Source organism: Camelus bactrianus, chromosome 18, assembly GCF_048773025.1.
Source record: "Camelus bactrianus isolate YW-2024 breed Bactrian camel chromosome 18, ASM4877302v1, whole genome shotgun sequence".
Classification (NCBI taxonomy): Eukaryota; Metazoa; Chordata; class Mammalia; order Artiodactyla; family Camelidae; genus Camelus; species Camelus bactrianus.
Window position 1 is genome coordinate 8,105,550 of NC_133556.1, and position 27,383 is coordinate 8,132,932.

At 48.3% G+C, this 27,383-nt stretch overlaps 1 protein-coding gene across 4 annotated transcripts in view; it reads left to right on the forward strand.

The window, feature by feature from the left end:
• Positions 1-21,810, forward strand: part of HIP1 (huntingtin interacting protein 1) — a 135,941-nt gene extending 114,131 nt beyond the window's left edge. For 2 of the 4 annotated variants that reach the window (XM_074345900.1, XM_074345901.1), the window contains exons 14-32: positions 431-701; positions 1,170-1,258; positions 1,621-1,737; positions 2,682-2,783; positions 3,019-3,162; positions 3,612-3,747; positions 5,388-5,474; positions 5,685-5,792; positions 5,875-6,011; positions 9,450-9,560; positions 10,366-10,424; positions 10,811-10,904; positions 12,346-12,446; positions 12,732-12,837; positions 13,596-13,719; positions 14,173-14,234; positions 17,113-17,221; positions 17,964-18,045; positions 18,361-21,810. In XM_074345900.1, coding sequence (XP_074202001.1) covers positions 431-701; positions 1,170-1,258; positions 1,621-1,737; positions 2,682-2,783; positions 3,019-3,162; positions 3,612-3,747; positions 5,388-5,474; positions 5,685-5,792; positions 5,875-6,011; positions 9,450-9,560; positions 10,366-10,424; positions 10,811-10,904; positions 12,346-12,446; positions 12,732-12,837; positions 13,596-13,719; positions 14,173-14,234; positions 17,113-17,221; positions 17,964-18,016 — 2,010 coding nt within the window. In that variant the 3' untranslated portion in view covers positions 18,017-18,045; positions 18,361-21,810. The other 2 variants (XM_010972335.3, XM_074345902.1) reach the window with 2 other exon arrangements.
• Positions 21,811-27,383: the final 5,573 nt, after the last annotated feature.

The window sequence follows — 27,383 nt, forward strand, 5'->3', positions numbered from 1 at the left end:
CAGGGTCGGTGTGTTCCCATTTCTTTGGGGCCAGTTCTCGGAATGGTGGCAGCCTATGTCATGGCTACAGTCTGGGCATCACAGTAGTTAACTTCTTCCACGTGGTGGGGGCTGCAGCATCCACCAGACATCTCAAAGGACATGGCGCAGAATATTACCTATAGCCCTTGAGGAGGAACTAAGGGTCCTTGGCTTTGTTTAATGACTAAACTTACTATTTTGTTTTGCTTGACTATTTCCCTTAGTGTGTTTTCTTATTTCTCTGATTAAACTTACTCTTTGACTAAAGTTTTTCTACAGACAAGAGGCAGGCAGAGAACATGGTGGGGGTGGGGAATCTGTCCTGGGAAGTGCCCCTAGGGTCCTGCTCCTGTTTTCATAGTGACCGGAAGGCTCCACTCTCACGAGGCCTTGGGCGTGGGTTCATTAGGAAAACCTAGGTGTTGGCTTGGTGCTGGTAACGTGGACGGCAGGACCGGCCTCCCGCCCAGCGCGCATCACCGGGCCCCTCCCGCAGAGCCAGCGCGCGGTGCTGCAGCTGAAGGGCCGCATCAGCGAGCTGGAGGCCGAGCTGGCGGAGCAGCAGCACCTGCGGCAGCAGGCGGCCGACGAGAGCGAGTTCCTCCGGACGGAGCTGGACGAGCTCAAGAAGAAGCGAGAGGACACAGAGAAGGCGCAGCGGAGCCTGACAGAGATAGAGCGTGAGAGGCTGTCAGGGTGGGCATGAGGGTGGGGCCGGGAGTGCAGGGCCGGCGGGGACCCAGGATGAAGGCTGACGATGTGCGGGAGGGATGCCAGCTCTGGTCGCCCGTCGGAAGGGTGGAGTGCAGGTCGTCAGGGAGAGAGCCCCATGTGCGGCCCTGCCAAGTGTGCAGAGGACACCGAGGATGACACAGGAGACAGCCTCAGAAAAATTGTGGCATAAAAGCTGCAAACACCAGTAGAATAAATGCTGAGCGTGTGAATGCTCGCGAGGCGTGAATCGGTGGAGGTATGTGAATCAGGTGAACTCCTCATGAAAGAAGACGTCCCAGAGGAGTTTAAGTAGGATTTTTGAGGCAGAAAGAGGTGTATATGTTTGTGAAAAGAAAGGAAGATCTGGCTTATTGGAGGGAGGACAGAGGGGCCCAGCCCGTGTAGACCCCTCACCTTGGTCCTTGACGACACAGGGAAAGCCCAAGCCAACGAACAGCGCTACAGCAAGCTCAAGGAGAAGTACAGCGAGCTGGTGCAGAGCCACGCCGACCTGCTGCGGAAGGTGGGGCCCTCCCCGACCCCGTCCCCGGCCTGCACAGGCCCCTCTCCGCCGGGGAGACGCGGGCCACCTGGCTTCTCCAGGGCCAGGGCCCCTACCATTTCTTGGAAACCGCAGCTCCCTTGCCCCTCAAATCCCTCGAACCTGTGGGGCCAGCCCCACTTGAGTTATCCCCGAGCTTCAACATCTTTGCAAATGCTTGAGTGTTGAGCATGGTGACAGCTTCATTCTGGCGTCCCTCTGGTGGGGAAGGTGACATCTGTATCTGACAGCACTCCTGGTCTGAATGCCATCATTTATTCTGGAAGGAAGGTGGCCTTCAAGCTGAAGATAAGCCAGTTCAAGACCCAGTTATTCTCTTGCAGAACGCAGAGGTGACCAAACAGGTGTCTGTGGCCAGACAAGCCCAGGTGGATTTGGAACGAGAGAAAAAAGAGTTAGAGGATTCTTTCCAGCGGATAAGCGACCAGGCGCAGCGGAAGGTGAGTGGAAGGAGACATAGGTGGGAAACAAGGAGGGGGTCTGTCTGCGACGGGGGTGGGTCTTGAGCGCTGCACAGATTGTGAGACCTTGTCTTCTGCTCCACGCACAGGTCTGTGGGATACGGGACAGGACATAGTTACCAATGCATGATGGGTTAGAGGCATGAAGGGATGAAGGGACCCGGGTTGAGTGGGGCTCATCAGCAAAGGCTTCCCAAGGGCGAGTCTGGAAGCGAGACTGAGGTGGAAGCACATGGATGTCAGAGCGAGAGGAACGGCATTTACAGAGACTTGCCCTGGGGAGAACTCCCCTGAGTTGGGGCAGGTCCGGTTGGAGTAAGAGGTGTCAGGTGGATTAAACAGAATGCTTTACACTTCCGGCAGTGGTTCTCGTGCTTTTCTGTGACCCAGAGTAACAAATCCATCTATCATCTGATGAAAATCAGAGTTCCACAGAACAATACTTATCCTTATTATGTGATTGCATGCAGATTTTTTTGTTCTGTTTATTGCAGTTTTTAAAATGTTAGCTGTGAATTCTTACTCATGGTTCACAACCCACTCTTTGAAAAACACGACTTAGAAACCAAAGAAAGGGAATCATTTGAAGACAGTGAGATGGGATGATTCAGCAATATACCTACCAGGTGCTGGGACACCTGAATTAAAGACCCATTTCTACTCTCATTAGTATTACCATCTCAAGCATGACATTTGGGAAATGGCCCTAAAACTGCCCCCTTGACATTTCCTGTTGCTGGAAGAAAAATTTTTATTACATTCCACATTCTCATCTTCCCTTTGCTTTTTTGGTCAAGGTAAAACCAGCTTCTATATAAAAGAGCATACAAATCTCGCATTTATAGCTTGGGGATTTTTTACACCTGTTTATCCCATATAATCACCACCCAGATCAGAATGCTCCTGTCTTTTTTCTCTTTCAGACTCAGGAACAGACGGAAGTACTAGAGAGCCTGAAGCAAGAACTTGCCACCAGCAAACAGGAACTCCAGATTGTCCAAGGCAGCCTGGAAAGTTCTGCTCAGGTGAGCATCCCCTTTCTTTCCCTTGCTTATTCTTTTCTCCTCTAGCTTAGAGATTGCTGCCAACTGTCATCCATCACCACCAGCACGTGGCCAACCCGGTCCCATTGGGGACCAGAGTGTACTCGGAAATGAAAGCGGCAGATCCTGTGTGGCCTGGTGGGGGGTTTGGACTTCCGAGAAGGGGACAGTTTAATTCTCCCAGTGACTCCCTCTTCCCACTTGGTCACCATCGCAGTCAGAAGCGAAGTGGACAGCGCAGATAGCCGAACTGGAGAAGGAGCGGGGCAGCCTGGTGAACGCTGTGGCTCGTCGAGAGGAGGAACTGTCTGCTCTCCGGGAGCAGCTGGAATACACGCAGCGCCAACTGTCCAGCACACAGGCATGTAGCGCACCCACCCTGGGGGCTGACCAAGCCCATCTCACACCCACGGGCCTTGGAGGTATATTCATGGAGGCAGGGGGGCTGGGAAAGGGGTTGGGGGCCTTCGGCCGAACTGTGAAGGCAGATATTCTGCGGGCACAGCTCCTAACGCCAGCATGGCCTGCCCACCCGCAGGGCAGATGAGGGAAGGCAGAACCCTCTCTTTCCCACATGCTAAGGGATGCCACTGGCACTCTCCCCCAAGGGTGGATGATGATACAGTGGTCCCTCCCGATGGCCTCTTGGGCTTGGTGAGACACACCTAGGGACGGAGATAAGGGGCTTGGGCCTCATCAGCAATAGCCTGAGCTAAGGTGCCACGAATCCCACTGCGTCACAGGTGGGTGCTGCCCGGAGGCTCGCTCCAGGGTCTGTGGCAGACTCTCACCTCCCTGGACCATCTCTAGGAATCTATATGCCAGCTGGCCAAGGACCAACGAAAAATGCTCCTGACGGAGTCGAGGAGGGCTGCGGAGCAGGTGGTACAAGAGGCCCTGCGGCAGTTCGATGAGCCCTCTCTCTTCAGCTGCGCCGGATCTGCAGGTGCCCTTCCCCTTGCCCGGCTTGCAGGCGCTGAATCCTTGCAGCCTGATGCTGTCCAGCTGGCGTTGAGTCCGGGAGACCCCGAGCTCAGGGGTTCTGCACCCAGCTGCATGTCAGGGTCTCCTGGGGCTGCCCAGGCCCCACCCTGAGATCAGTTCAGTTGGCAGCTCTGTGCCACGGGGCCTGGGCTGTGGGATTTTCTAAGTGCCCCTGTGCCCCCCGCCCTGACCAGGTGTGATTACTGCTTTAGTCTTAGGTCACACAGGTGAAACACATGCTGGGAGCTGAGCCCTGATAACAGTTCTAAATGCCAGGGGGAGGAGGAACAGACAGTCCTGTGTATCTCTAAGAACAGTGTGGTCTGAGTCAAGACATGGCTGCCAGGAGCTACAAGCCTGAATAGAGAGGCATCTTCATTAAGCCTGGTGGGGCAGAGGCAGTAAAACCCGCACGGAGTCACGGGCACAAGCAGGGGCCCACTCTCCAGACAAGACTCCTCTGGGCTTGTGGTAGAGTCAGAGGAGCCCTCTGGGTGAGGGGGGGGCCTTGACACCCAGGAGATGTGAGAGCACCCAGGCCAGGGGGACTTGTGAAGTCGTGGGCACAGCCACGAACAGATCCCATTACAGCTCATTTTCAAGCAGGAAGGGATGTGTTGGCAAAGTCCCTAGAGGTCCTATGGAGGACAAGGCGGACGGGAGGAAACAGCCCCAGCTGATTTTTATTATCAACTAGAAAGGCCTCAGTTTGGTGAAGTATTCAGGAAGGACGATGGTATTTTATTCAGCAGGGAACCCATCTCTAAGGAAACCCAACAGTTACGAATGGTGGAGCTCACTGGGTACCTTGTCTACTGAGGGAATGCCAGGACATGGGCCAGCTGTGGGCGGATGCTGCAAGAGATGGTGTGAGCTGTGATTTGTAGGAAGAGGAGAGACATGAAGCCAAGAAGAGGAAGAAAGGTGGAGAATAAGAATGAAAAAAACAGCTGAGGTTTACCGAGTGCTTGCTTTGTGCCGGGGGCTAGTCTAAGCGCTTTCTGAGCCTTTGCCCAGCAAATCCTCACTGTGATGCCAGGAGGTGCTACTATTATTCCTCCTTTTTTGGCTGAGGAAGCAGGCACAGATGGCCTGAGAACACAGCCAGCAGTGATGGAGCCAGGATCTACAGCACCTGTGCAGTGGGACCTGCGAGCCCATCCTTTGCAATGCAGTCTCTGTGGACCTGTGCACAGAGGCAGGGCAGAGGGGATGACTGTGTTGTGGGCAGAGCATGCCTGTAGATTAGCCACATGGAGCCAGGGGTCTGAGCTCAAGAGTGATGAGAGTCCAAGGCCTTGAAAGACAGGAAGGCTGGGTTTGATTCAGTGGACGGTGATGGGATATTCTTGGCAGAAGCTAGGCACTGATGCAGTTGCCATGGTTCTTTGCTAAAGGACCAGATAAGCTCAGAAGCAGAGCTTTTGAAGCTACAGTAAGAGAATCATGTACCATCGAAGCCAACGATCTCTTCTCCCTCCCTCCGAGGGCAGCTCCTGCAGGGCTGGGCCCCTCACTGGAAAGGTCATCCATCAAGCAGCTTAATTAATGGGGATGAATTGAGTTGTGACAACTGACCTGGCCCTGTCTTCCCTCTCACAGATCACCTACTCTCCAAGGTCAGGTCCGTTTCCAGCTGCATTGAGCAACTGGAAAAAAGCTGGAGCCAGTATCTGGCCTGCCCGGAAGGTAAGAGAGGCAAAGGGTAGGGTCTGTCACTAGCGACAGCTGGGCAGGGTTCAGAAATGCTGGAGCATGGCAATGGCAGTGGGTCCCTGTGTACCAAGAATAGAGTGTGTGTGTGTGTGTGTGTGTGTAATTTGCAAAGTGGGTAGGGAGGAATATGAAAGTGACACCCCTCCAGCAGGACTGAGAAACTTTCCTTTAAACTCCTGGCAGATATCAGTGGGCTCCTCCACTCGGTCACCCTCCTGGCCCACTTGACCGGTGACACCATTGTTCACGGCAGCACCACCTGCCTGAGAGCCCCGCCAGAGCCTGCTGACTGTGAGTACCAGGGAGAGGGGCCGCTGGGAAGGCACAGGGAGTCAGGGGGTCTTTCAAATTCTCTGTCGCCTTGCCTCTGCAGCACTGACCGAGGCCTGTAAGCAGTATGGCAGGGAGACCCTCCTCTATCTGGCTTTCCTGGAGGAAGAAGGAACCCTCGAGAATGCCGACAGCACGGCCATGAGGAGCTGCCTCACCAGGATCACAGCCATTGGCGAGGTATTATCCGGATGATTCCTGGGGAAAGTTGTTCTTATTCCTGGGTGTGAGTGCTGGGGATTTGCCCGGAAATCGATGACGTTCTCAGTGAGTTCTTCCTGCCCTTTAACCTTGATTCTGGAAAATGAGGGTGAGAATGGTAAAACCTGACCCCCGGGGGGACTTTCCAGTTCTATTTAATGCATTGGCCACAAATTGAGAATCTGCTGTGTGGTTGTCACTGTGCTAGGCGACATCAAAGAAGGATGAGCACGATGTTCTTGTTTTCAAGGATTTTTATCTGGTTGAGCGGGTAACACCTAAAATGAAGATAATATATTTATTCACTCAATGCAGATGTAGTGAGTATGTCCTAGGTATTGGGAATTATGCTCAGTGTGGTTATGTAGGGACCAATAGGGTGTGGTCTCTGTGGGGAAGAAAAATAAGGAAATCAACCATTTCTAGACAGTGTGAGGGGAACTGTAACAGAGATCTATTTAAGGAGTACAGTATAAGGCAGCTTCTCATTCCTAAAACGCCTGGTAATAAGTTCAGGGAAGGAAGAGACCAGGGCCAGAGTTCAGATCCTCAGCTGAACTCTTAAACAGATTAAATTTTCCTGCCTCTGGCCTCATTTTCCTGGGCTCTTTTTCAAAAACATATCTGATTATGATTCTTCTGATTCAATAACATAAACCAAAGTATGTGACATGACATACCTGGACCTTCACAATCTGGCCCTTTGTTCCCCTTTCTGACCCCCTCCACCTTACAGAGCTGGTGGTTAGCACTGTGATGGACCTGCTCACCTGTCTGTCTCCCCTCGATGAGTCCTCAGATGTGGAGCCCACACCTTCTTCATACTGTGTCCCTGGTCCCTGGCGTAATACTGGCAGGTGGTTAACGCCCAGAAAATGTTTAATTAATTGAATATGCACATGGGAGAGAGCAAAACAGATAAAAAAGATAGATCAGATGGGGAAGGAAGGTTCAGACTGGGGAGAAGTGGGCAGTGAGGTGGAGAACCTGGAATGTCTGGATGAAGGAAGACTGTGGATAATGGGGAACTGCTAACCTTTCCTTCCATAGGATGAGATGGCCGTGGTGGTATGTTAATGATATTGTTAATGTTATTGGTGGTGGCGGCCCCGGCAGCCTTACGGCTTGCCTTTCATTGGAGATGGAGCATCTTCCCCAGTGACGTGGGAAATAGGGCTGACCAGCTATTTGAAGAGTCTTCCCAGCACAGGACATGGAAAATGCTAAATACAATTTGAAAAAATAATTTTAATTGTATCTGAACTGGCTAAAAACTAAGGAAATTCTCAGAGTCAAAAACCAAAGGATGCTGGAGCCAGTGTTTGTCCATCCCTGGTGACCTAGAGCTTGGGTCTGAAGGGACCACACATACAGAGGAGAACAAAGAAACAAAACCTGAGCCCAAGTAGGATAAAAGAGTGGAATGGAGAGCCTTCATCCCAAAGAGGAACTCTGAAGGGCCACACCTTGCGTGAATGGGGAAAAGGGAAGATCTTGGTTCTGAGAGAAGGAAACACAGCTGCCTAGAGTATTCCTAACCCTAAACCATCTTTCCATGGGTTTGGGGCCCAAATCTCATACTACTTCTGTGGCCTAAACCCCAAATGGAAAATTAAGTTTAAAGTAGTCAGATTGTTAGGGGTCTAGGTACCTGGGAGAAGCCACTCCAAATTGTCTCTGAAGGAATATACTTTGAACCTAAATCTCAAAGAAGTTTCATAGATGGAGTCCAAAGGAATGTAAGTTCATAATAAATATGTTTGACATGTTAAAGAACTTCTTCAAAGGTATTAAAAGTGTGGCCGAGGAATTAGATGTTTTCAAAAGTTACCTGATATATTTGAAAAAGAACCACAGAACTTCTAGAAATGAAAAACATAAGCCTTGAAAGTAATGACTTAGTATAAAGATTCAATAGTAGGTTAAAACAAAGCTGAAGAAAGAATTAGTGAACTGGATGATAGAACTGAAGGAATTACACAGAATGTGGTGTAGATTTTATATGTTGGAATATGGAGGTGATATATAGACTATTTAATCAGAGTTTCAGAAAAAGATAATAGAAAAACTATGTTCCCCCACCCTAAGTAACATGTTGTTAGTTCTGTGTGTCATAAACTTCTACAACTTGCTTTTTCCAGCATTTTATGTATAAGATTCATCCACGTGATACATTCATTTTCACTGCTCTACAGTATTACATTGTGTGACTGTAGTTAAGTTTATGTATCTCTTCTCTTGTTGATGGACATTTGGGTTATTTCCAGTTTGGGGCTGTTATGAATGTACAGCTCTGATTATTCTTTACATATCTCTGGATGCACATATGTAAGACTTTCTCCAGGATATAAAGCAAAGGATGAATCTCACACAGAATGCTAACTGAAAAAAATGAGTCGTAGAAAAATATGTACAGTATGATTCCTTTTAAATAAAAACCAAAATATACAAAGTTAACATATTCTTTAAAGATGCATTCATAGAGAGTTTATAAACATAGACGAGGTAAGCATTCTTCTGAATTCTGTGTTTATCCTGAGGTGGGGAGTAGGGAGGATGGGAGATAGAGTCAGAACAGGCTACAAAGGAGATTTCAAAGGTATTGATGTTTCTTCAGCTATTCCTTCAGTCTGGGTGGTAGATAATATGGGTCATTGTTCACATAAACTCTTGTATGTGTGACACATAATATTTCTAAAGATTACCGGCTTTGCCATCTGACCTGAGTTCACACACTTTTCTCTCTATTTATTAGCAATAACTGTGGTCAGGACATTTGATCAGGGTGAGGGTATAGCTCAGTGGTAGAGCACGTGCTTAGCATGTACGAGGTCCTGAGTTCAATCCCCAGTACCTTTATTAAGAAAGAAAGAAAGAAATAAACCTAATCCACCTTCCCCCATTAATAAGTAAATAAATGACTTTTTTTAAAATCAGGCAATTAACTTAAAAAAAATTTTTGTCCTCTCTGTGCCTTGGCTTCCCATCCGTGGGACAGGAGTAGTAACTGTCTGCCTGGAGGCAAAGTTAAATAAGGGGCAGACTCTCTGATTGGAAGACATCATTCACGTTTGAAGATGTTTTTAAAATCCCCCCCAAGCAGCAAATACAATGAACCCTGTACAAGTGTGGGGTCAGGGTCAGAGCGTCTGGAACTGAATGGCCTTGTGGGGTTTGGCAGCGATGGAAGGAGGTGGGTTCTGGGTGAGAGCAGAGGCGGGAGGAGCGTGAAGTTGCCAGGCTTGTGTTGTGGAGAGTTCCAGACACGGCCTGTGAGGGACGCCCCCATGGCACGCAGAAGTGTGTTACGAGGTGAGGCCCTCCTGCCTTCTGCCATCAAGTGAGGATTACCAGTCTGCACAGGTGGGTAGAAAGGAGGTCAAAGGGTCGTTTCAGCCTTTGTGATGCTATTCACAGGAGCTCCTGCCCAGAGGCCTGGACATCAAACAGGAGGAACTGGGAGACCTGGTGGACAAGGAGATGGCTGCCACTTCAGCTGCCATTGAAACTGCAACAGCCAGAATAGAGGTGTGGAAGTCCCTGCAGGGTCTCCTAAAGTGATGCTTTTGCAGCTACCCTTTGGCACCATTGCCTGCTGGGTAGATCTCAGTCATTCTTCAAGTCTGCAGAGCCCCCTATAAAACAAACCAAAACCTGAATTCACTGGCATCTCTGAGGTATAGAAAATAGAACGTTCTTGCCATGGGAGGGTGAGCAGTTTCCTCAAGGATCCCATACTTCGGCAACAGCCCATCCTGCATTCAAGCTCCAGACTGACCACTTGCTAGTTGTAGGACTTCCGTTAAGTTACGTTAACCTCGCTAAGATTCAGGTGGCGTTTCTAGGTGATGATAACCATACCTCCCTCAGAGGGGTGTTGTAAGAGTTTTCAGTGGAATAATGCGTGTTTCTCTCAGTGCCAGGCACTCAATAGATCAACGGTAACTGTAGCCTCAGGGAAAAGCTGAGTAGGCACCCTTGGAAAAGTCATACACTTTTCCTTTGCTGGTAGACTTGGGCCGCCTGCCTTGGTATAAGTACCTGCCTCGAGGACCTGGTAGCAGCTGCCCCTGTTGGCGTGATGCCATGGCCCTCAGAGTCCTGTGCACGTCATCCCAGGTGCTACAATGTCGAGATGCTCATTAACTGTAGCACCAGCTACTCCCCACTGAATAGATCGGAGGTCTGAGTTCTTTCCCTGACATTCACTAGGACACGGATGGGCACTTCTAAGTTTCTTAGCTACTGCAGGATATTGGACCCAAAGTGTGGTAGGATGCCAGTGCATTCTCAGTTCCCATGGCGTCTTGAGAAACCCTGCTTCTTTTTACAGGAGATGCTCAGCAAATCTCGAGCTGGAGACACTGGAGTCAAATTGGAGGTGAATGAAAGGTCAGTCTGAGCAGCATGTGACCCCTAGGTGGTCAGGATCCATCTTTGCTGCGTTGGATGATTCTGGTTAGAATATTAGCTGCCACAGGGAAGGGCTGAGTCTATGGAATTGTCAAGAGCAGTGTTAACATGACCGTATTATCGCTGTCAGATTATTGGGGAAAGAAACCCCAAGAATCACCACGATGTAACTATTCCTTAGGAAGGTCCATAGTCCGTTCTCCTCGCTCACCCACCTTTCCTTCAGGGCTTCATCTCCAGAATATTCCCTGCCTTCTTTCCCATCCCAAGTTTGCCTGCGTTTAGGAGGGAAAGAGAAAACAGTCTTCCGCATTGGTTTTGGTCTCTGTCCTTTGTCCCTGACTTTGTTTTTGATTTTTTTGCAGGATTCTTGGGTCCTGTACCAGCCTGATGCAAGCTATTCAGGTCCTGATCGTGGCCTCGAAGGAACTCCAGAGAGAGATAGTGGAGAGTGGCCGGGTAAGCGTGGGTGAGGGCCCTGGCAGAGCAGACGTTAGTTGCTGATTCCCAGTTCCTGGAGAGGCTGAGTCTGTTTAGTACGCACCTAGTGAGATCTCGGTGTGCTGCCATCCAATCGTGTGTGTCCACCTGAAGGCACAGCTGCTGCTCCCATGGATATCAGAGATGCCTCAGAGAGAAGCTGGGGCACTGCCAGGTCCCCAGAGAATAGTCAGCCAGAGAATCCAGCCGCAGGCCGACGTCATCAGAACCCGCTGTGGAAACCCAGTGTGCATTGCAAGTCCAGGCCCTTGGAGGAGGAAGTCAGGACTCTTGAAACCAGGCAGATCAGAAGTGCCAGCCCGGTGCAGAGTCTGCACTAGGGGCTCTGCCATCTCTTTCTGACAGCAGTCGACCCGCGGTGATTCAGTCTCTGCCGCTGTCTCTTGTTGACACCATCACTTTAGTTTTCTCACTTCTTTGCTGGCATCATCATCCTCTCTTTTCCTTTCTCACCCCTGTGTGCAGCTGCAGCTCAGGAGACAAGGTCCAGGGAGGGGCTTAGGAGCCTCGAAACGGTCCTGTAAAGAACGAAGCCGTGTCTGCTTTGGTGGTGCTTTTTATCAGTCTGAGAGGTGATGTTTTCTGCCCCCCAGAATAGAAAGAGGGACTGAGCAAGGAGTGTCTGTAGATTCTCAGACTGTCAAGGCACTTCCAAAGCAGAAAAGCATTTTTAAATTCCAAGTAGAAATTTTTTTTCTTTCAGTTTTATTGACATCGAGTGCTGTATAAGTTTGAATTATACAGCATAATGATTGACTTATACATATGGAATGATTATGACAGTGAGTTTAGTGAACCTCTATCACTTTTATAGATACAAAATTTAAAAAATAGAAAAAAGATGGTTTCCTTGTGGTAAGAACTACAATTTTCATATGTAACATCCAGCCAGGTTAATTATATTTATCATGTGGTACATTACATCCCTAGCACTTACTCGTTTTATAACTGGAAGTTTATACCTTTTGACTACCTTCCTCCAGTTCCCCCTCCTTGCACCCCTCAGAAATTATTGTTTAGTTACTCATTATACTCACTCTCCTCTTTTGGCAAATCATGGAATGCGGCTAGACTCCCATCAGATCAGAATTTATTTGTATGTATGTATGAATAACATATACTTTTATAGACAATGTAGAGATATTGGGATATAAAAGAAATGCTATGGGCTTTGGAGTCAGAAGAGCCTAGGATTTACTTCCATTTGTTTCCTGCATGACCTCAGGAAACATATTTTTGCCTCTCTGAATCTTAGTTTTCTCTTCTGTAAAATGGGAATGATAATGCTTACCTCTCGGGGTTACTGTGAAGACCATATGGGCTAATATATATATAAAAGCACCTGGCACATAGTAGACACAAAATTAAAGGTAGCCATCATTATTTTTCACTTCCCTAGGGTACGGCATCCCCTAAAGAATTTTATGCCAAGAATTCTCGATGGACGGAAGGACTCATTTCAGCCTCCAAAGCTGTGGGCTGGGGAGCCACCGTCATGGTGTAAGGATCTGTCCATCCCGAGACTTCTCACCTCTGCCCCTCTTCCATGGACCCACCAAAGAGAGTAACTTGGAGGGGGAAATCTGCCCTCTAGAAACAAACTGTTGATAAGTCAGTAGGACTGAAAGTTTAAAAGGGAGCCTGGGTCTCCTGGGGCAGCCCAGAGGTGAGGCGGGCAGGCTGAGCTCCCCATCTGCCGGGGTTACGGGTGTTGTCTACAGGGGAGATCAGCAGGGGTTGCAGCTGTCAGTTTCAGAACCCATCTGGTCCTTTCCTGACCATCAGGGATGCAGCTGACCTGGTGGTACAAGGCAGAGGGAAATTTGAGGAGCTAATGGTGTGTTCACGTGAAATTGCTGCTAGCACAGCCCAGCTTGTGGCCGCATCCAAGGTAGGACCCATGTTGGACTCCCCGGGGCCCTCTAAGCTCTGGCTAGGTTAGAGAATATTCCTGGACCATGGTACTGGCCCCAAGAACAGACGATTTATCCAGCATCCAGGTAGGTTGAGTCTCAAATTAAAATTCTACCTCTAAGGGGTCCCGTACTACCACCTTCTAACAGCCTTTCAGCAGGGAGCCCCTCTGCCCAGTCCTTGTGTTTCTCCTCACTTGTACTGCAGGGGTTTTTAAGGGCCCCAGGCATGCCGTCCTCTGATTAGCAATCATACATTCAAGGGGTTCTCAAAGAAGGAAAATGTCCATCTACTAAGCTGGTTACCTGGCTTCGCTCTGAGTTCCACAACCAATGTCTGCCTCTCCTCAGGAGGCTCCAGATTTGAACCATTCCCCCCAACTAATCCTAATGCAGATCTCACCACCAGAATCCTCCTTCCAGGAGTGGTCAGGTACCGCGGGCATGTTCCCTTGTCCTCCTTACTCATTCTTGTCCCAAACTGGTTTCCACAACTGGGACACTTTAGCAAAGTAACATAAAGCGAGGTTCGGGGCCACCAAGCAGATAAGCCAGGAATGATTTTTGGTGTCAGAGAGAGATGTCAGGGGTTGACCCCGAGGGCAGAAGCCTTTGAGAAGTTGATTGCTGACCACAGCAACACCCACATTTGTCAGGAACCATCAGAGTGACTGTTTGTGTCAGTCCTTGCTGCTCTATGTAGTGTGCCCCTAAATCTGCTTGTTGGTGCTGGCAGGTGAAAGCTGACAAGGACAGCCCGAACCTGGCCCAGCTGCAGCAGGCCTCTCGGGGCGTGAACCAGGCCACCGCCGCGGTTGTAGCTTCGACCATCTCTGGCAAATCACAGATCGAGGACACAGGTAGCCTTTCAGAAGTCATGCTCTTCTTCTCCATCCTGTGTGACTGTGCTTGACATTCTTCTCCACAATCCCAATTTCCCACAGTCCTATTTCCAAATTCTGTTACTTTTCATCTTTGTACGTTCAGACTTCTTTTCTCTAAAGTTGAGGCACCGCATAATCCTGCCATTTCTGTCACTGTAGGGACAGGCCTGAGCTCGATTTTCCACTTAGCTACCTCTCTGAATTCAGAGAAATGACTCTACAGGCCTGATTGTCCGCCGAGCGGCAGGGGCGCTGACCCTGGTTGTTCTGTCACTGTCTACCTTCCTCTCCATCCCTCACTTACATTCACGCATGAGTTCACAAATCACAAACCAAGCATTTGAGTAGAACGTTGGCACCAGCCACCTCTCGGGGGAGAATCAGCCTGGGCTATTACTCAACAAGACCCTCCTGTTTCCATCCTTGCAGACAACATGGACTTCTCAAGCATGACACTGACCCAGATCAAACGCCAGGAGATGGATTCCCAGGTAGGAACTCCAGCTCTAAGTCTAGTTAGTCCCTATTGCTTTTGTGACATTGACCCTCAATATTATTCCCATAGAGAGAAGTCAGTGAGAGAGAGACTTAGAGGGACGTGAACACAGACATATTAGCCCAAGAATGAACGTAAGTGATGCTGGAGGAAGCAGTGGAGGTGGAGAGAGGTGATCAGTAAAGATCAGAACCATAACTCTTACCCACCAGTCCCAGACTGGTGTCCCTCTAAATGTTACCAGGCATCTCCTAGCAGATTATAAACTGGTATTTAATAGTCCTGCTAGCGAAAGTTTTTTAAACCTCCAATATGAATTATTTGTATATGACTTTAGTTTGGGTTTTTTTTTTGATCAATTTACTGTTAACCCATCAAAGGCAATGCCATTTCCCTCAGTTTTAGTAACATTATGCCATGCAAAATAAGAATCAGTGAGATCCTGGAAAATACCAGACATCCTTGTTCTAGAATAACTGGTCTCACAGTCCCAGGGTAAAGTCCAGATTGAGACTGTTAAAGTCTATAGATGGGTCCCTCAGCATTTCTAGGAGAAGTCGGGTGGCCAGATTTCTGTGTCAACACTGAAGGAACTGGGCTCAAGCCCATCTCCTCTCCCTACACTCTACACGCTCCTGCCTACTGGTCTCATCCTGTCCCTCTTAACTTTACATACCATCGATATGGTGATAAATACCCAATTCTCCGCAACTGGATCCGCGAGTTCCCCTCCTTGAGCTCTGTACTTGTCCAGATGTCTCCACTTGCTGCCCCGTAAGTGTGGGCATCCAGACTTACTGTGTCCAAAACAGGTCTCTTGGTTTCCCTGTCACCCAAATCTCCCTCCCCTGGTTTTCTCCATCTCAGTAAATGGCACCACCGCCACCCAGCTGGGTGCTGAGCCCCGAGCCTGGGAGTCATCCTGGGTTCCTCTCTTTGCCTCAACCTGCACATCAGACCCACCAGCAAGTCTTAGCAACTCTAAGTCTATCAAACGTACCCTTAACCTTTCCACTTTTTTCTGTCTCTCTAACCTCGTCTAAGCTGCCCTTATCTCTCTCCTGAGCTCTTGCAAAAGCAACTTAACTATAATGTGTACAAGTAAATGATTCAAAATAGTCCCATGGTGGGGCTGGAGTAACGGCAGGGAGAACAGAAAAGAATGTTGCTAGCTGGAAGAATATGAAAGGCAGAGGATGGAGGTCACTGTACCATCCTTCTCTATCATTTTCCATAATAAAAAGTTTAAAAACAGACAAAAAGGAATCCCCTTACTGGGTCTATTGCCGCCACTCTGCCCCTGTGCAGTGCTTTCAGCCTTTATTTTTAAAACGTACACGACAGCATGTCACTTCCCTGCTTAAAATCTTCCAATGGGGGAAAAAAATCTCCCAGTGGCTTCCCTTTGCACTTAGAGTGATACCCACAGTCCTCCCGCGGACCGTGGGCCACAAGTGGAATGATCCTTGCCTGCTTCTCCAACCTCATCCCGTGACCCTCTCCCACGTCCACCACACAGGACTTCTTTTTGTCCTCCCAGCACCTCGAGCTCATTCCTGCTGTACAGTCTGCTTCCTCTGCCTGGAATATTCTTCTCCACTTTTCTGAACAGCTGATCTCTTTGGATTTCAGCTCAAAAACTACTTCCGAAGAGTAGCCTTGGCTGACTGCCCTTGGTCTTAGTCACATCACCCTGTGTCATTTTCTTCACCATCTGATCTTTTCTTGTTCCTTACTTTGTCTCTTCCCCCCTCCAAGGTAAGCAGGGACCTTGTCTGTCTGGGTGCCGCTCTGTCTCCAGCAACTATAACAGCCGGGGGTACCTGATGAACACTGAGCTAATATTTATTGTGATAGTAAATAACTAAAATTAATGAGCAGGAATAACCAATAACCAACCCTTCCTTTAGTGAGATGGTCTGCACCTTTTCCTGTACAATAATAACCCTAGGTTGTATCAATTCCTCAGAGATGCCAGAACCATTGCATTTGGTTCCTGCCTGGACTTGCAGGGAACTGGGATGGAAGGAGACGGGTTACGACTGGATTAGACTGTATCCTACAGAGAGGCTAAACGATCGAGTAGTTCTTTTCTCCCCCATTTTTTCTCTTTTTATTTATTGAACTAGTGGATGTATAATACTATGTTAGTTACAGGTGTACTGCATAGCGATTTGATATTTGCTTACATGATGAAATGATCACCATGTATCCATCCCCATACAAAGTTATGACAGTATTATTGACCGTATTCTGCATGCCGTATATTACATCCTCACGACTTATTTATAACTGGAGGTTATAAGTCCCCTCTTAATCCCCTTCACCTATTTCACCCACCCCCCTCCACCTCCCCTCCACTGGCAACTGCCTGTTTAATCTCTGCATCTGTGAATCTCTTTTCGTTTTATTTTGCTTTGTTTTTTCAGATTCCACATAGAAGTGAGACCATATGGTATCTGTCTTTCCCTGTCTGACATATCACTTATCATGATACCCCCTAGAGCCATCCCTGTTGTGGCAAATGGCAAGATTCCACTTGTTTATAGCTGAGTAGTATGTTTTTAGTTAGTGATTTATCAGAGGGACATAAGATAAGCCCTACTCCCATCCAGGCCTTTGGACCGCAAAGCATCATTCATTTCCAGTAGGGGGTCCCAGTGAGAAAACGTAAGAGCCACTGGAATAGATGGATGACCGAGAGGATGGAGAAATTAGAGCAGAGACAAGGTTGAAATTGAGAACTGGGTGAACTCCAGGAACAACGGGCATAATGTGGAAGAAGAGAACGGGAACCCGGAGGAAAAAGGGATTCAGTAGAAACAAGACCATTCTCAGATCCCTGCTCAAAGAAAAGGCCACTTTCCCTGCAGGTTAGGGTGCTGGAGCTGGAAAATGAACTGCAGAAGGAGCGTCAAAAATTGGGAGAGCTTCGGAAAAAGCACTACGAGCTGGCTGGTGTCGCTGAGGGCTGGGAGGAAGGTGAGCAGGGCGGGGACCGGGGACTGAGGACGGCTCCAGCCTGCAGGGAAGGGATGCTGAGTGATGTGGGCCTCCCCCTCGAATCGAACAGGATGATGGGGAACTTCCTCTTCCTCTTTCCTACTCACAGCATGTTTGTCTTCAGTTGTAAATAGCCTGTAAGCCCCACACTGGGGTAGACTGCCGAATAGAAAGCTTTTGCAGTCCCCTTTCAAGACCTAAACATTGACTGGTGGACTGGCTGGTCATTCACTCACCACCATTGCCTTCCAGGCACAGTTAGCCTGGTTCTCCCTGGGAGTTTGGTTTCTAGCCAGTTGAGTAGTGAATGATGGAATAGTGGGTGGTGAAGATGCAGCAGACAGGGCAGTGAATTACAAGGTCCCGGCTGCCTAGAGCAGTGATGAGCATCTGTGGTGAGAGCAAGAAAGGTCAGGAGCTAGAAATGGTGTGGAGTGAAGAAAGGTCACCCACCAGCCCGGGGACTCATGGTCACCCGGAATCTGGGAGGGCTGCTTTTCTGCATATCCAAAGTGGCCAACTTGATCACAACCAGGATTTAGATTCTGACTGGCCTCAGCTGAGTCTGGGAGCACCACCTAGTTATTCCTGGACACCTGACTCAGGGAATAGACGGGTATGATTACAGCGTGTATTAGAGCCCAGTATGGCGGCTGTTGTTGGTAAGTGAAACCCTGCAGGCATGAAGCGCTGTGAAACATAAGTGATTATTGTTTTTTAGGAACAGAAGCATCACCACCTACACTGCAAGAAGCAGTCATCGAGAAAGAATAGAGCCACACCGATGCCCCACACGTCAGAGTGTAAATCCTTGTTGTTCATCTGTGTGTGTGTGATTCCCCTACCAGGGACCAGACCCCTGGAGTCTGGTGCTGAGGACCTACCTGGCCTTCCAAAGACTCCCTCCACGGGGATTCCCTCTGTGTTCGAACCCATGATTCACTGCCCCCCAGCCGAGAGGAGGGGGACTGGGGCCACCCGCACAGAAGGGACCTTCCTCCCAGACTGCCTGCTGTTTTACCCCCACACGATTGGTACCCTTGTTGGTGGGGATTGCTGCTGCTGTTGAACCTGGCCAGGGAAGATCTCATGCGTTTTCTTCTCTGTTTTCTTCTCAGTCTTTTCAGTTTCATCATTTGCACAAACCTTGTGAGCATCAGAGGGCTGGTGGGTTCCAAACCAGGATCCGACCCTGAGTCTGCGCAGAGTCGGAAGGACAGCAGGGGTGTCCTGGCTGAGGATGCCAAGGCAATGTTCCCCATCTTTTGGCAATTCTATGGATTCCCACTGCTTCTTACGGTGATTGGTTGGGGTTTTTTTGGTGGTTTTTTTTTTGTCCCCCCAAGTTTCACTCATATAGGTGACCCTCCCAGGGGCTCACCCCTGAAGCCCTGCGCAATCAGGGGCCCCACCCACAGGAGTTCACAGCGATGGTGCTGCCCAGGCTTCGCCATGGTGCTCCCCGTCAGCCCCCCTGCTCCCAGCCATGCCGAGAGTCCTGCCAAGCGAGTGTGGGTCTGCCCAGGCCACTCCCCAGGGTCGGGCAGGCCATGGGTCTCTTCCAAAGGCAGAAGCAGAGTGAGTGAGTGCCTTTCCTTCTCAAAGCTGGAACCCAGCCAAAAGCCTCTGCCCACCTTCACAAGTGAGGGGGCCACAGGGAGAGGGCGAGGAAGGGTGCACACGGCCCAGGTCATCAGGAAACCACCTTTCCTGGGAACTCCTTGTGACCAGGCTGAAATACCTTAGCACGGGCTGGAACGAAGCTGGTGGGAGTAGCCACACTTCTTCCCCCAGAAGGAATTTTCTGTGCCGCCTCCAGCTGGCACCTCCCTTCAGACCCAGGCAGGGCTCTAAGAGGGAGCAGGTGAGGGGTTTCCAATTCCTTTCTCCAAATGTCTGCCCTGGCAAACTCTTGAATCTTGAATCTGAAGAAGAGAGTTCCATGTTCCACCTAATCGACAGACCGAGAAGATCAGGCAAACTTGCTCCAAGCCGGGAAGAACCCTGGGCTTGGTTTGGTACCTTGAATATTTATTACTAACCTCCATGCAGCAGCAGCAGCAATAGATGCTTGAGCAATCAGGATATCAGGTGTGACTATGGCAAGGCTCGCATTGCTGCCCAAGTACATCTGTCTTCAAGAATCAGAAACAAGGCCAGGATGCCGTCCCGATCTGTTACCGGCTTGGATCTCAAAGCAGGAAAGTTCCTCAGAGCATCTGGGTCAGGGATAACAAGAGAGGGGGACCACTGGCTTTGACCCTTTCCAGCCACACATCCCAGGCCCTTGCTGCCTTGCGGACAGGATGAGGACAGCGGGTGTGTCCACAGTGTCCTAGAGATGGGCAGCCTGCCAGCACTTCATCACCTCCAGATGGACCCCAGCGTTTAAGTGACCTTCTGATCTTGAACAAGTCTTCCTTCCTTCCTTATCTGTAGCAACTCATAGGTAGTAGCCAACATGCACTTCCCAGGACCTGTCCCCAAGGAACACTGCTGAGTGTTGCTACGGGACAGGTTGTGAGTCTCCTGTTTGATCACTGTGAACAGCTCCCCCTTCTTCCAAAATCCCCCCAACCCCCTCTCTGTGCATTTTCTAAGTAGGGCACTCAAGAAACTGTCCCATTAGCTCAGATGACGAGTCTCAGATGTGTGATCTCCATTCTGGGCTAAAGAGAGATCAGCAGTAGAAATTGACTGGTCTTCTGCTTAATGCTTCTTTGTGCTCAGTGTTTTTCCACCCAAGGTGCAGAAGTGGTTTGTAGCCTCCCTGGCCCAGTGGTACCAGTTGAACTAACTGGTATGTTCCCAGCGTGGGTCAACATTTCCAAAGGGGGCTGGTCCCCACTTTCAGAATCTCAGCCATTCAGATTCCTGTGTTCCAAATTACCAGTGGGGGAAAAATCTAGTATAATGGACCAGATTAGGATTCTCTGAATAACACTCCTGCTAAAAAGCCATGGTAATTTTTAAAACCTTCATGGGCTTACCCGGAATAATGAAACACTCAGGAAAGCACTTAAACAGGAGCACACACTGATTCGGTCTCACACGAGGAACTGTTAAGTCAGAGTTAGCATCATTACTTCCATAGTTGACTTAGAAACTAGTCCATTCTCCAGCCAAAATCAAAATGTCCTACCTTGGCCGTTCTAAAAATGAGTATGTTATCCTAGGTGTGAAATACCTTGATTAAAACAGGAATCACATCCTAAGGCTTAAAATGACCCTCACAGCCTTTTAAATGAGTTACTGAGCATCATTAGTGAGCGAAGTCCCACGGGCCAGTATAAATGGGTCAGAGCAAGGCAGGACACCAACAAGATGATGGCTTGGGGTTGAGAGGTCGAAATACAGCTGAATCTGTTACTTTAATTGTGTGATAACGGTGCTCTAATATCTCTAAAGTGAGGATATGAGTGACCATAATAAGGAAAAAATGGAAGGAAAGACCTACCTTTGTGGGGTTACTTATTTCTCAACAAGGTGTTTAAATGAGACTCTAACTGAGGTTGCTGGCTGATTCTGCTGCCCAAAGCAGGACCCCTAGGATCCCACTTGAATTTCAGTCCCTAACCCAGTGGCTGGAAAAACCAGACTCTGTCCAGAGCATCCTTTCTTGGAAGTGTCTGAGCTGCCAAGTCAGACCGCAGGGTTTACACAAGGTACCAGGGGTCACGCACACATGTTGTTCAGTCCAGTTGCTTTGCTTCAGCCTCACTGAGGAGGTGGCTGTGAGTTTGCCCCTGGGGAGTGCTTGCTTCTTGGTCAGAAACTAGTCTGGAGGGGTCTCCGGGCTCCACTTACCCTGGTCATTAATAAGTGGTGAAGTTCGTGCTATCTTCTCCCACCTTTCGAAGTCTCTGGAAATCCTTCCTGCCAATAAAAGCCTTCAGTCCTGGCACTGGCCTTCCAACCAGACCGGCTTTGCTCTCTCCACCATCCTCGGTCCTCCAGAGACCGCAATGCCTGTCGCATAGAAAACCACCACCACGGGCCTGCCAGCCGTCACCACAGCAAAGCAGGCCAGCTGTCTGCTGCTCAGTCTCCCAGGTCCGGACCCAATCCAGGATCAGCCACCCACAGTGGTGACTCAGCCTGTCACCCCAGGAGCCAAAGCAACGTGAAACAATTGGTCAAACGTTGGGTCCGATTCTGAGAGTAGGTGATTTCCAGACATGTCTTTCAGGTGACCCTCAACTACCTCAGGTTTGAAGGCCCGAAATTAAGCTGATTACTACTCACAGGGACAAACCGAGGGGGTTCAGATAAATCTGGGTGATAAAGCAATTGTCTCAAACTTCTAACAAACTCTTTCACATCGAGGTTTGCAGGGATGGGGTTGGGTTTGTTTTTCTTCCGTTTTTAACCTCCCCCACTACAATTTTCCATTAGAATAGTTCCTCTAAATGAATTTCATTTTTCACTGAGTGCCTACCTTCCCAGGGCAGGTAGCCACTGGCTTTGCTTTCTTCCAACAGTACTTTTATTATGGTATTAAGACTTTTCTTTGTATAATATGTTGCATCTGTGTTTTCAATTTTTCAATAAATATTTCAACCTGGCAACAGAGAGTAGTGGTGATAACTGACCAACCAAAGTGGCTTTGAGGCTTGGGGTTCCAGTGAAAAGCCAAATTTGTATCCTGGGGTTCACTGAGTCCACTTAAGCTCTGCACCTCTGGGAATGTGTCTTTAAAATGGGACATTCTCTGAAGCATTCAGCTACCACATTCCCTCTGCTACTTTAGAGAAAAATACTAGTTCGCACTCCTTAGGTGTTTTCTATCTTCTGTATACTCTCTTGTCCTTGAGAATGGTCAAGCAGTGTCTGAGTGTTCAATATAGTTCTGTAATCTGAAAGGCCAGGTGTCTGCATAAAATCTGGGTTCCTGAGCAAGGGCTACTCCCTTCTCCACCCTAAAGGTTTAAAAATAATCTGCCACCTTAAAATGGCATGGGATGAATTCCACTCAGGGCCAGAAGCTGCCAATCACAGGGGATTCAGAGCAAGCCTGTCCCAGCTACCAGAGGATTTGCAGATGGAACTGACAGAATGGGGCTGGCTGCATGGCGACTCTCCCTGGCAGGATCGTCTGTAACCTAATGCTGCCGGTGTGTTAAGCCAAGGGGACCTATGAGGGAGGGAGGGAGATGGGGAAGACCTACAGTTGGTAAGCAGAATTGCCCGAATGACTCATCGAGTATGGAGAGAATGAAGCAGGTAATCACTAGAATCTGTAACTAAGGAGGTCAAAGAATTAGGAAAAGAGAAGGCAAATAGTGGAGAGAATGCCCAGTGTGCCCTGAGGGAAGGAGGGTTCTGGATGAATACAGAAAGTGGGGAACACTTGCCTACAGCCAGGTTTTTCTGCTCCCAGAAGCAATAGGCAAAGGTGAGCCTTCTCCATTTGAAGCACCACTGATAGAATGGATGGGTTTTGGTCACAGCTCTCTTTCAGATCATTCCTGAAACTTGAGTGTGAAGCTGAGGGGTCCAGAAAGCCAAGCAGAGGACTACCTGGAACAAACAGGAGTCCCATGCTTTGAAGTGCCTTCTCCTCCCACCCTGTACATGAACTTAACCAGATGGTTGTCTTCCCGGGGTTCTGTAGCCAGGCCCCAGTTCAAGAGGGCAGCCTGGTAGCTGGTCACTCTGACCAGCAGAGTATTTTTTTTTTATGGTGTAAGAGATGAGATCCGGTCACCAGAATGTTTTATGGCTAACATGCAATCAAAAAGGAAAAGGTGTATAGCTCAGTGGTAGAGCACATGCTTGGTGTGCACGAGGTCCTGGGCTCATTCCAGTGCCTCCATTAAGGGGAAAGAAAAAAATCAAAAAAGGTGGGAGGGAGAGTTAGAGTTTATACAAAGAAGAACCAAATGTATTTGGGCCCTACGCGTGGCCCTGCCAAAGTAAAAAGGAACAAAGGGCTGAAATGGGCAAGTGGGAGGGTAGCCTAGACGACATGGAAGCCAAAGGCGTATAGCTGAAGCATACTATATGCTACACTGTCGTCATTTAGTCTTGCTCACCATGGCTGTCCTCAGCCTCTAATACATTACCTCCACATATGTTTCAACATTTTGGAGTGAATGAATGAACTCTTTTTACACCACGTTCTGAGTTATACACACATTTTATGCATCCATTCATTGCACAGGCACTGACATTTTCAAAGATGAAGGCTTCCCATTCCCTGTCCTCAAAAGTGGCATTCACATATTCATTATTTGTTATCAAGTGTCTCCTAAGCACTGGGAACACAGCGGAGAGCAAACATAGATGTGGGCCCGCCCTTCTGTAGCTTACAGGCTGTTGAGGGAGACAAACAGGATAATCAAATAATCGCAATAACAGGTGTGTAACTACAAATGGAGTAAAAGCAATAAAGGAACGGGACAGAACCCTCTGAGAGTGTGTAAGGAGGGGTTACGGAAAAGCTTCCTTGACAAAATGATAGCCGAACTAAAATACAGACTGAGGGGAGGCGTTACCTAAGCAACAAAGGAGGGACTGCTCACTCCCAATAGAAGGAGCTGCATGTGCAAAGGACCTGTGATGGGCACTAAAGAGACTGAAAGACCAGTGTAGCTGGCGCCCAGACAGGGTGGTACAAGATGAGTCTGGACAAAGAGGCAGGAGCAGATCATGCAGACAGTGGAAAGTGGTTGGTGGGCTTTAGGCAAAGGGTTGACAAGATCAGATTTACATTTTGAAAAGACCATTCTAGTTGCATGCAGTGTGGAGAACAGAGTAGGGCAAGAGTTGACGGGGAAATCCAGTGAGGAAGTGGCTGTAGCAGCCCAGACAATGGATGGTGGAAGATGAGACAAGAGTAGTGGTAGTAGAGATGGGGAGAAATAGCAGGCCAGAGAGGCATGTAAAAGGCAGAAATCTCCCAGCCTTGGCTTAGAAGGAGGGGTCCCGGAGAGGAGCTTCCAGGTTGCTGGCTTGTGGAACTGGTAGCACCGCCCCCTCAAGAGAGGCAACAGGCTCAGCACGGAGATCGTGTTCTAAGTCGAGTTGCCTCTGAGTATCCAGGTGGTGATGTGGGGGGGGGGGGGGCTGGAGCTCAGAGAAGTCAGAGGTGATGGGAGTTTGATAGTAACTGAAACCAGAACTGAGATGGCAAAGGAAAAAGCATGAGAAAAGAAGAGGGTCCAGAATGAAACTTTGCTAATTTTTCTACAGAAACGTGGCAGGCCAGAAGGGAGGGGCAAGATACATTCAAAGTCCCGAAAGAGAAAAACTGCAAGCTAGAATAAACTACCCAGCAAGATTATCATTTAAAATAGAAGAGATAAGGAATTTTTCAGGCAAGCAAAAACTAAAAGAATACAGCAATACTAAACCTACCCTAAAAGAAACATTGAAAGTTCTTCCCTAAATAGAAAAGAAGCAAGAATCCACAGAAAAGAAAAATCACAACTGGAAATGTAACTACAATGAACAGGAGAAGAATAAACACTGTCAAAGAGGACATCAAAATCATAAAGTGGGGGGGAGGGTAGTAAGAAAATGTAGATTTTATTTTTTTTTCTTTCTTTTTAGAATGTGTTTCAGCCTATATGATTACCAGTCTAAAGCAAGTAGATACTAATGGATTAACATGTGAAAAACAGGATAACCACAGATCAAAAGCACACAAGAGAGACAAAAACCAACAAGAAAAGAACTCAAGCATAATACAGAATGGAACCTTGAGGCGCTTCAGCCTTTAAAACAGCCAAGCACAGGAGGCTAAATTTGCCAAGGACCTCAGAAAGAGTAGGTTGAGAGGCAGAAGGAACGTCAGGTGGCTGCGGCATTTGAAAACCAAGGGAAGCCAGCGCACCAGGAGCCGGTGTCAAGGGCTGCGTGTTACCGGTGAGTGCTAAGCTGTTGAGATCATTCCCAAGTGGAAAGGTCAGGAAAGGCTGCACTTAAACTGTAACTGATCCCTGAAGGATGGGTCTGATTTCAACAGGTGGAAATTAGGGAAGAGGGTAAACCAGGTGGGGGCAAATGCTACACGAGATAAATATGACGCAGCAGGTTATGGAAAGTACTCTGGTTGGGTTAAAGCATAAACTATGTGAGCAGAGAAACGGGAGAGAAAGACGGAAAGGGAGGCTGTGGCCAAGCTAAAGAAAATGTTGACTCCCAGGCTAAGAAGTTTTCCTTTCATTCCACAGAGAGTAGCAAAGCCATTGATGGGTCTTAGGTAGGACACGCCACTTCCCATCCTCACGTCCTGGGTTCACTAGTCCAATTGGCCAAATGGAAACACTTTCTGCAGGACAGCACTTTCTTGTCACCCCACGAGACCTTCCACACTCCCTCATAAGTTCCTCCTCTCACTTTGTCACCTCTCACAATTCAGTGCTTCTGCATCAGGCCGTCTCAGGGGGCACACAGACTCCCCAACCCTTCTCCTCATTCATGTGCTCTGAGTTCCCTCTCTGAACCAAAGCTGAGAGCACAGCAGCACTGTTTCTAGGGAAAGCGTACGTTTCTAAGTTAAATGCCGATGTCCTTGGAAGCATCCTGGAATGTCCTTCAAAATTTCCTCTGAAATCTCCATGTCTCCTCTAATTGAACACATTTTTTTTTCCTTTAGGGCCAACATTCAACATCAATTTTGAAAATGAAACAATTCAATTCCTATATTGTTTAAAAGGATGAATATCATAACAGGTACATCCTTTAGAATCATATCAACTCAGCAAACGTTGCTGAGTTCCTATTATACACAGGAGACTGCAGGAGAGAGAAAAATAAACAAGAGGTGGTGCCCTCTTTAAGGCTCTTCCAAACATGGGAGGAAGACGGACACATACATTGGAAACTGAAGTGTACATGTGAAAGAGTTGAAACACCATTCCAAGAAATCTAGCAGTGTCCAAAGGAAAGAGAGAAAGAAGGCAGTAACTTTAGGAAATAATGGCATCCAGGAGAAGTTTTTAAAAAGAAAGAGGTAAGCATGCTTCAAGGCTACAGAGAAGTCAGAGGAGGGAGAAATGTAAGTATGGCAGAAATAAGAGGGTGCTGAAGCAACTTCCTTGAGGTGCGGATTCCTCCCACAAATTCTGATTCAATGTGGACCGTGTTGATGACACAAAGGCTACAGTGCCAGGGACACAGCCACCTTCCTGACACTGAACAAGCGCGACGTGTGACCCGAAGGTTTTGCGTAAAGGAGGACACTGCAAGGGAACTAATGCATTCAAGGAGGTCAGGGGGAGCTTCCGTGAGGAAATGACAGTTCGGCTGAAACCTGAAGAATCAGGAAATGTTGGCAGAAGAAGAGGGAGCAGAAGAATACTCCAGGCAAAGCTAACAGCGGTGAAAGAGCGTTTGGCTCATGGAAGAACACAAGCCCTTGGCGGCTGAGAATGACCAAATTAAGAGCCAAACTGTACAATGTCATTTGAAGGAGTTGGGGCTTTATGCTGGGAGCTTAAACAGGGTGTGATGTGACACATGCTGTCACCCCTCATCCAGGTACCCTCCATAGCCTCCTAAATCTTCCACCACCCAAGTTCCGGCCCGCCGTGCCATTCTCATTCTGCCACTGGGGTAATCGTCATCCCCAAAGTAACATCTGACCTTGTCACCCTCCTTCCTTTCCTGTAAAACCTTTCAATGGCTTCCCATTGCTTTTTTAAAAACTGAGGTGACATTCACAGAGCACAAAATTAACCATTTAGTTCATTTATTTCATTTACATTGTTAGACAACCAGCATGTCTATCTCATTCCCAAACATGTTCATCACCCCAAAAGAAAACCTGGTACCTAGTAAGCAGTCATTCCCTATTCACCCCTCTCCCCAGGCCCGGGCAACCACCCATCTGCTTTCCGTCTCCATGCAATACTGTTTGACAGATGGTGTTATAAACTAGTGAGGAAATTATGGAATAGCCAAACACTCAAAACATTGCTTATTTATGGATACCTATGTATTTAGATGTGCCCAATAACAGAAAATTTATGATAGTTGCTTCTAGGGAAAGCAGGAGAAAGGATGATTTGTTGAATCAAAGTTGAATCTGAAATTCTGTATGAAGAGAACCTATATGGTCAGTCACTATTATTGCTGCGTGTGTGTAAATAGTCAGGCCAAGATTAATGAGACTGGACTTATTTTGCAAGCAAAT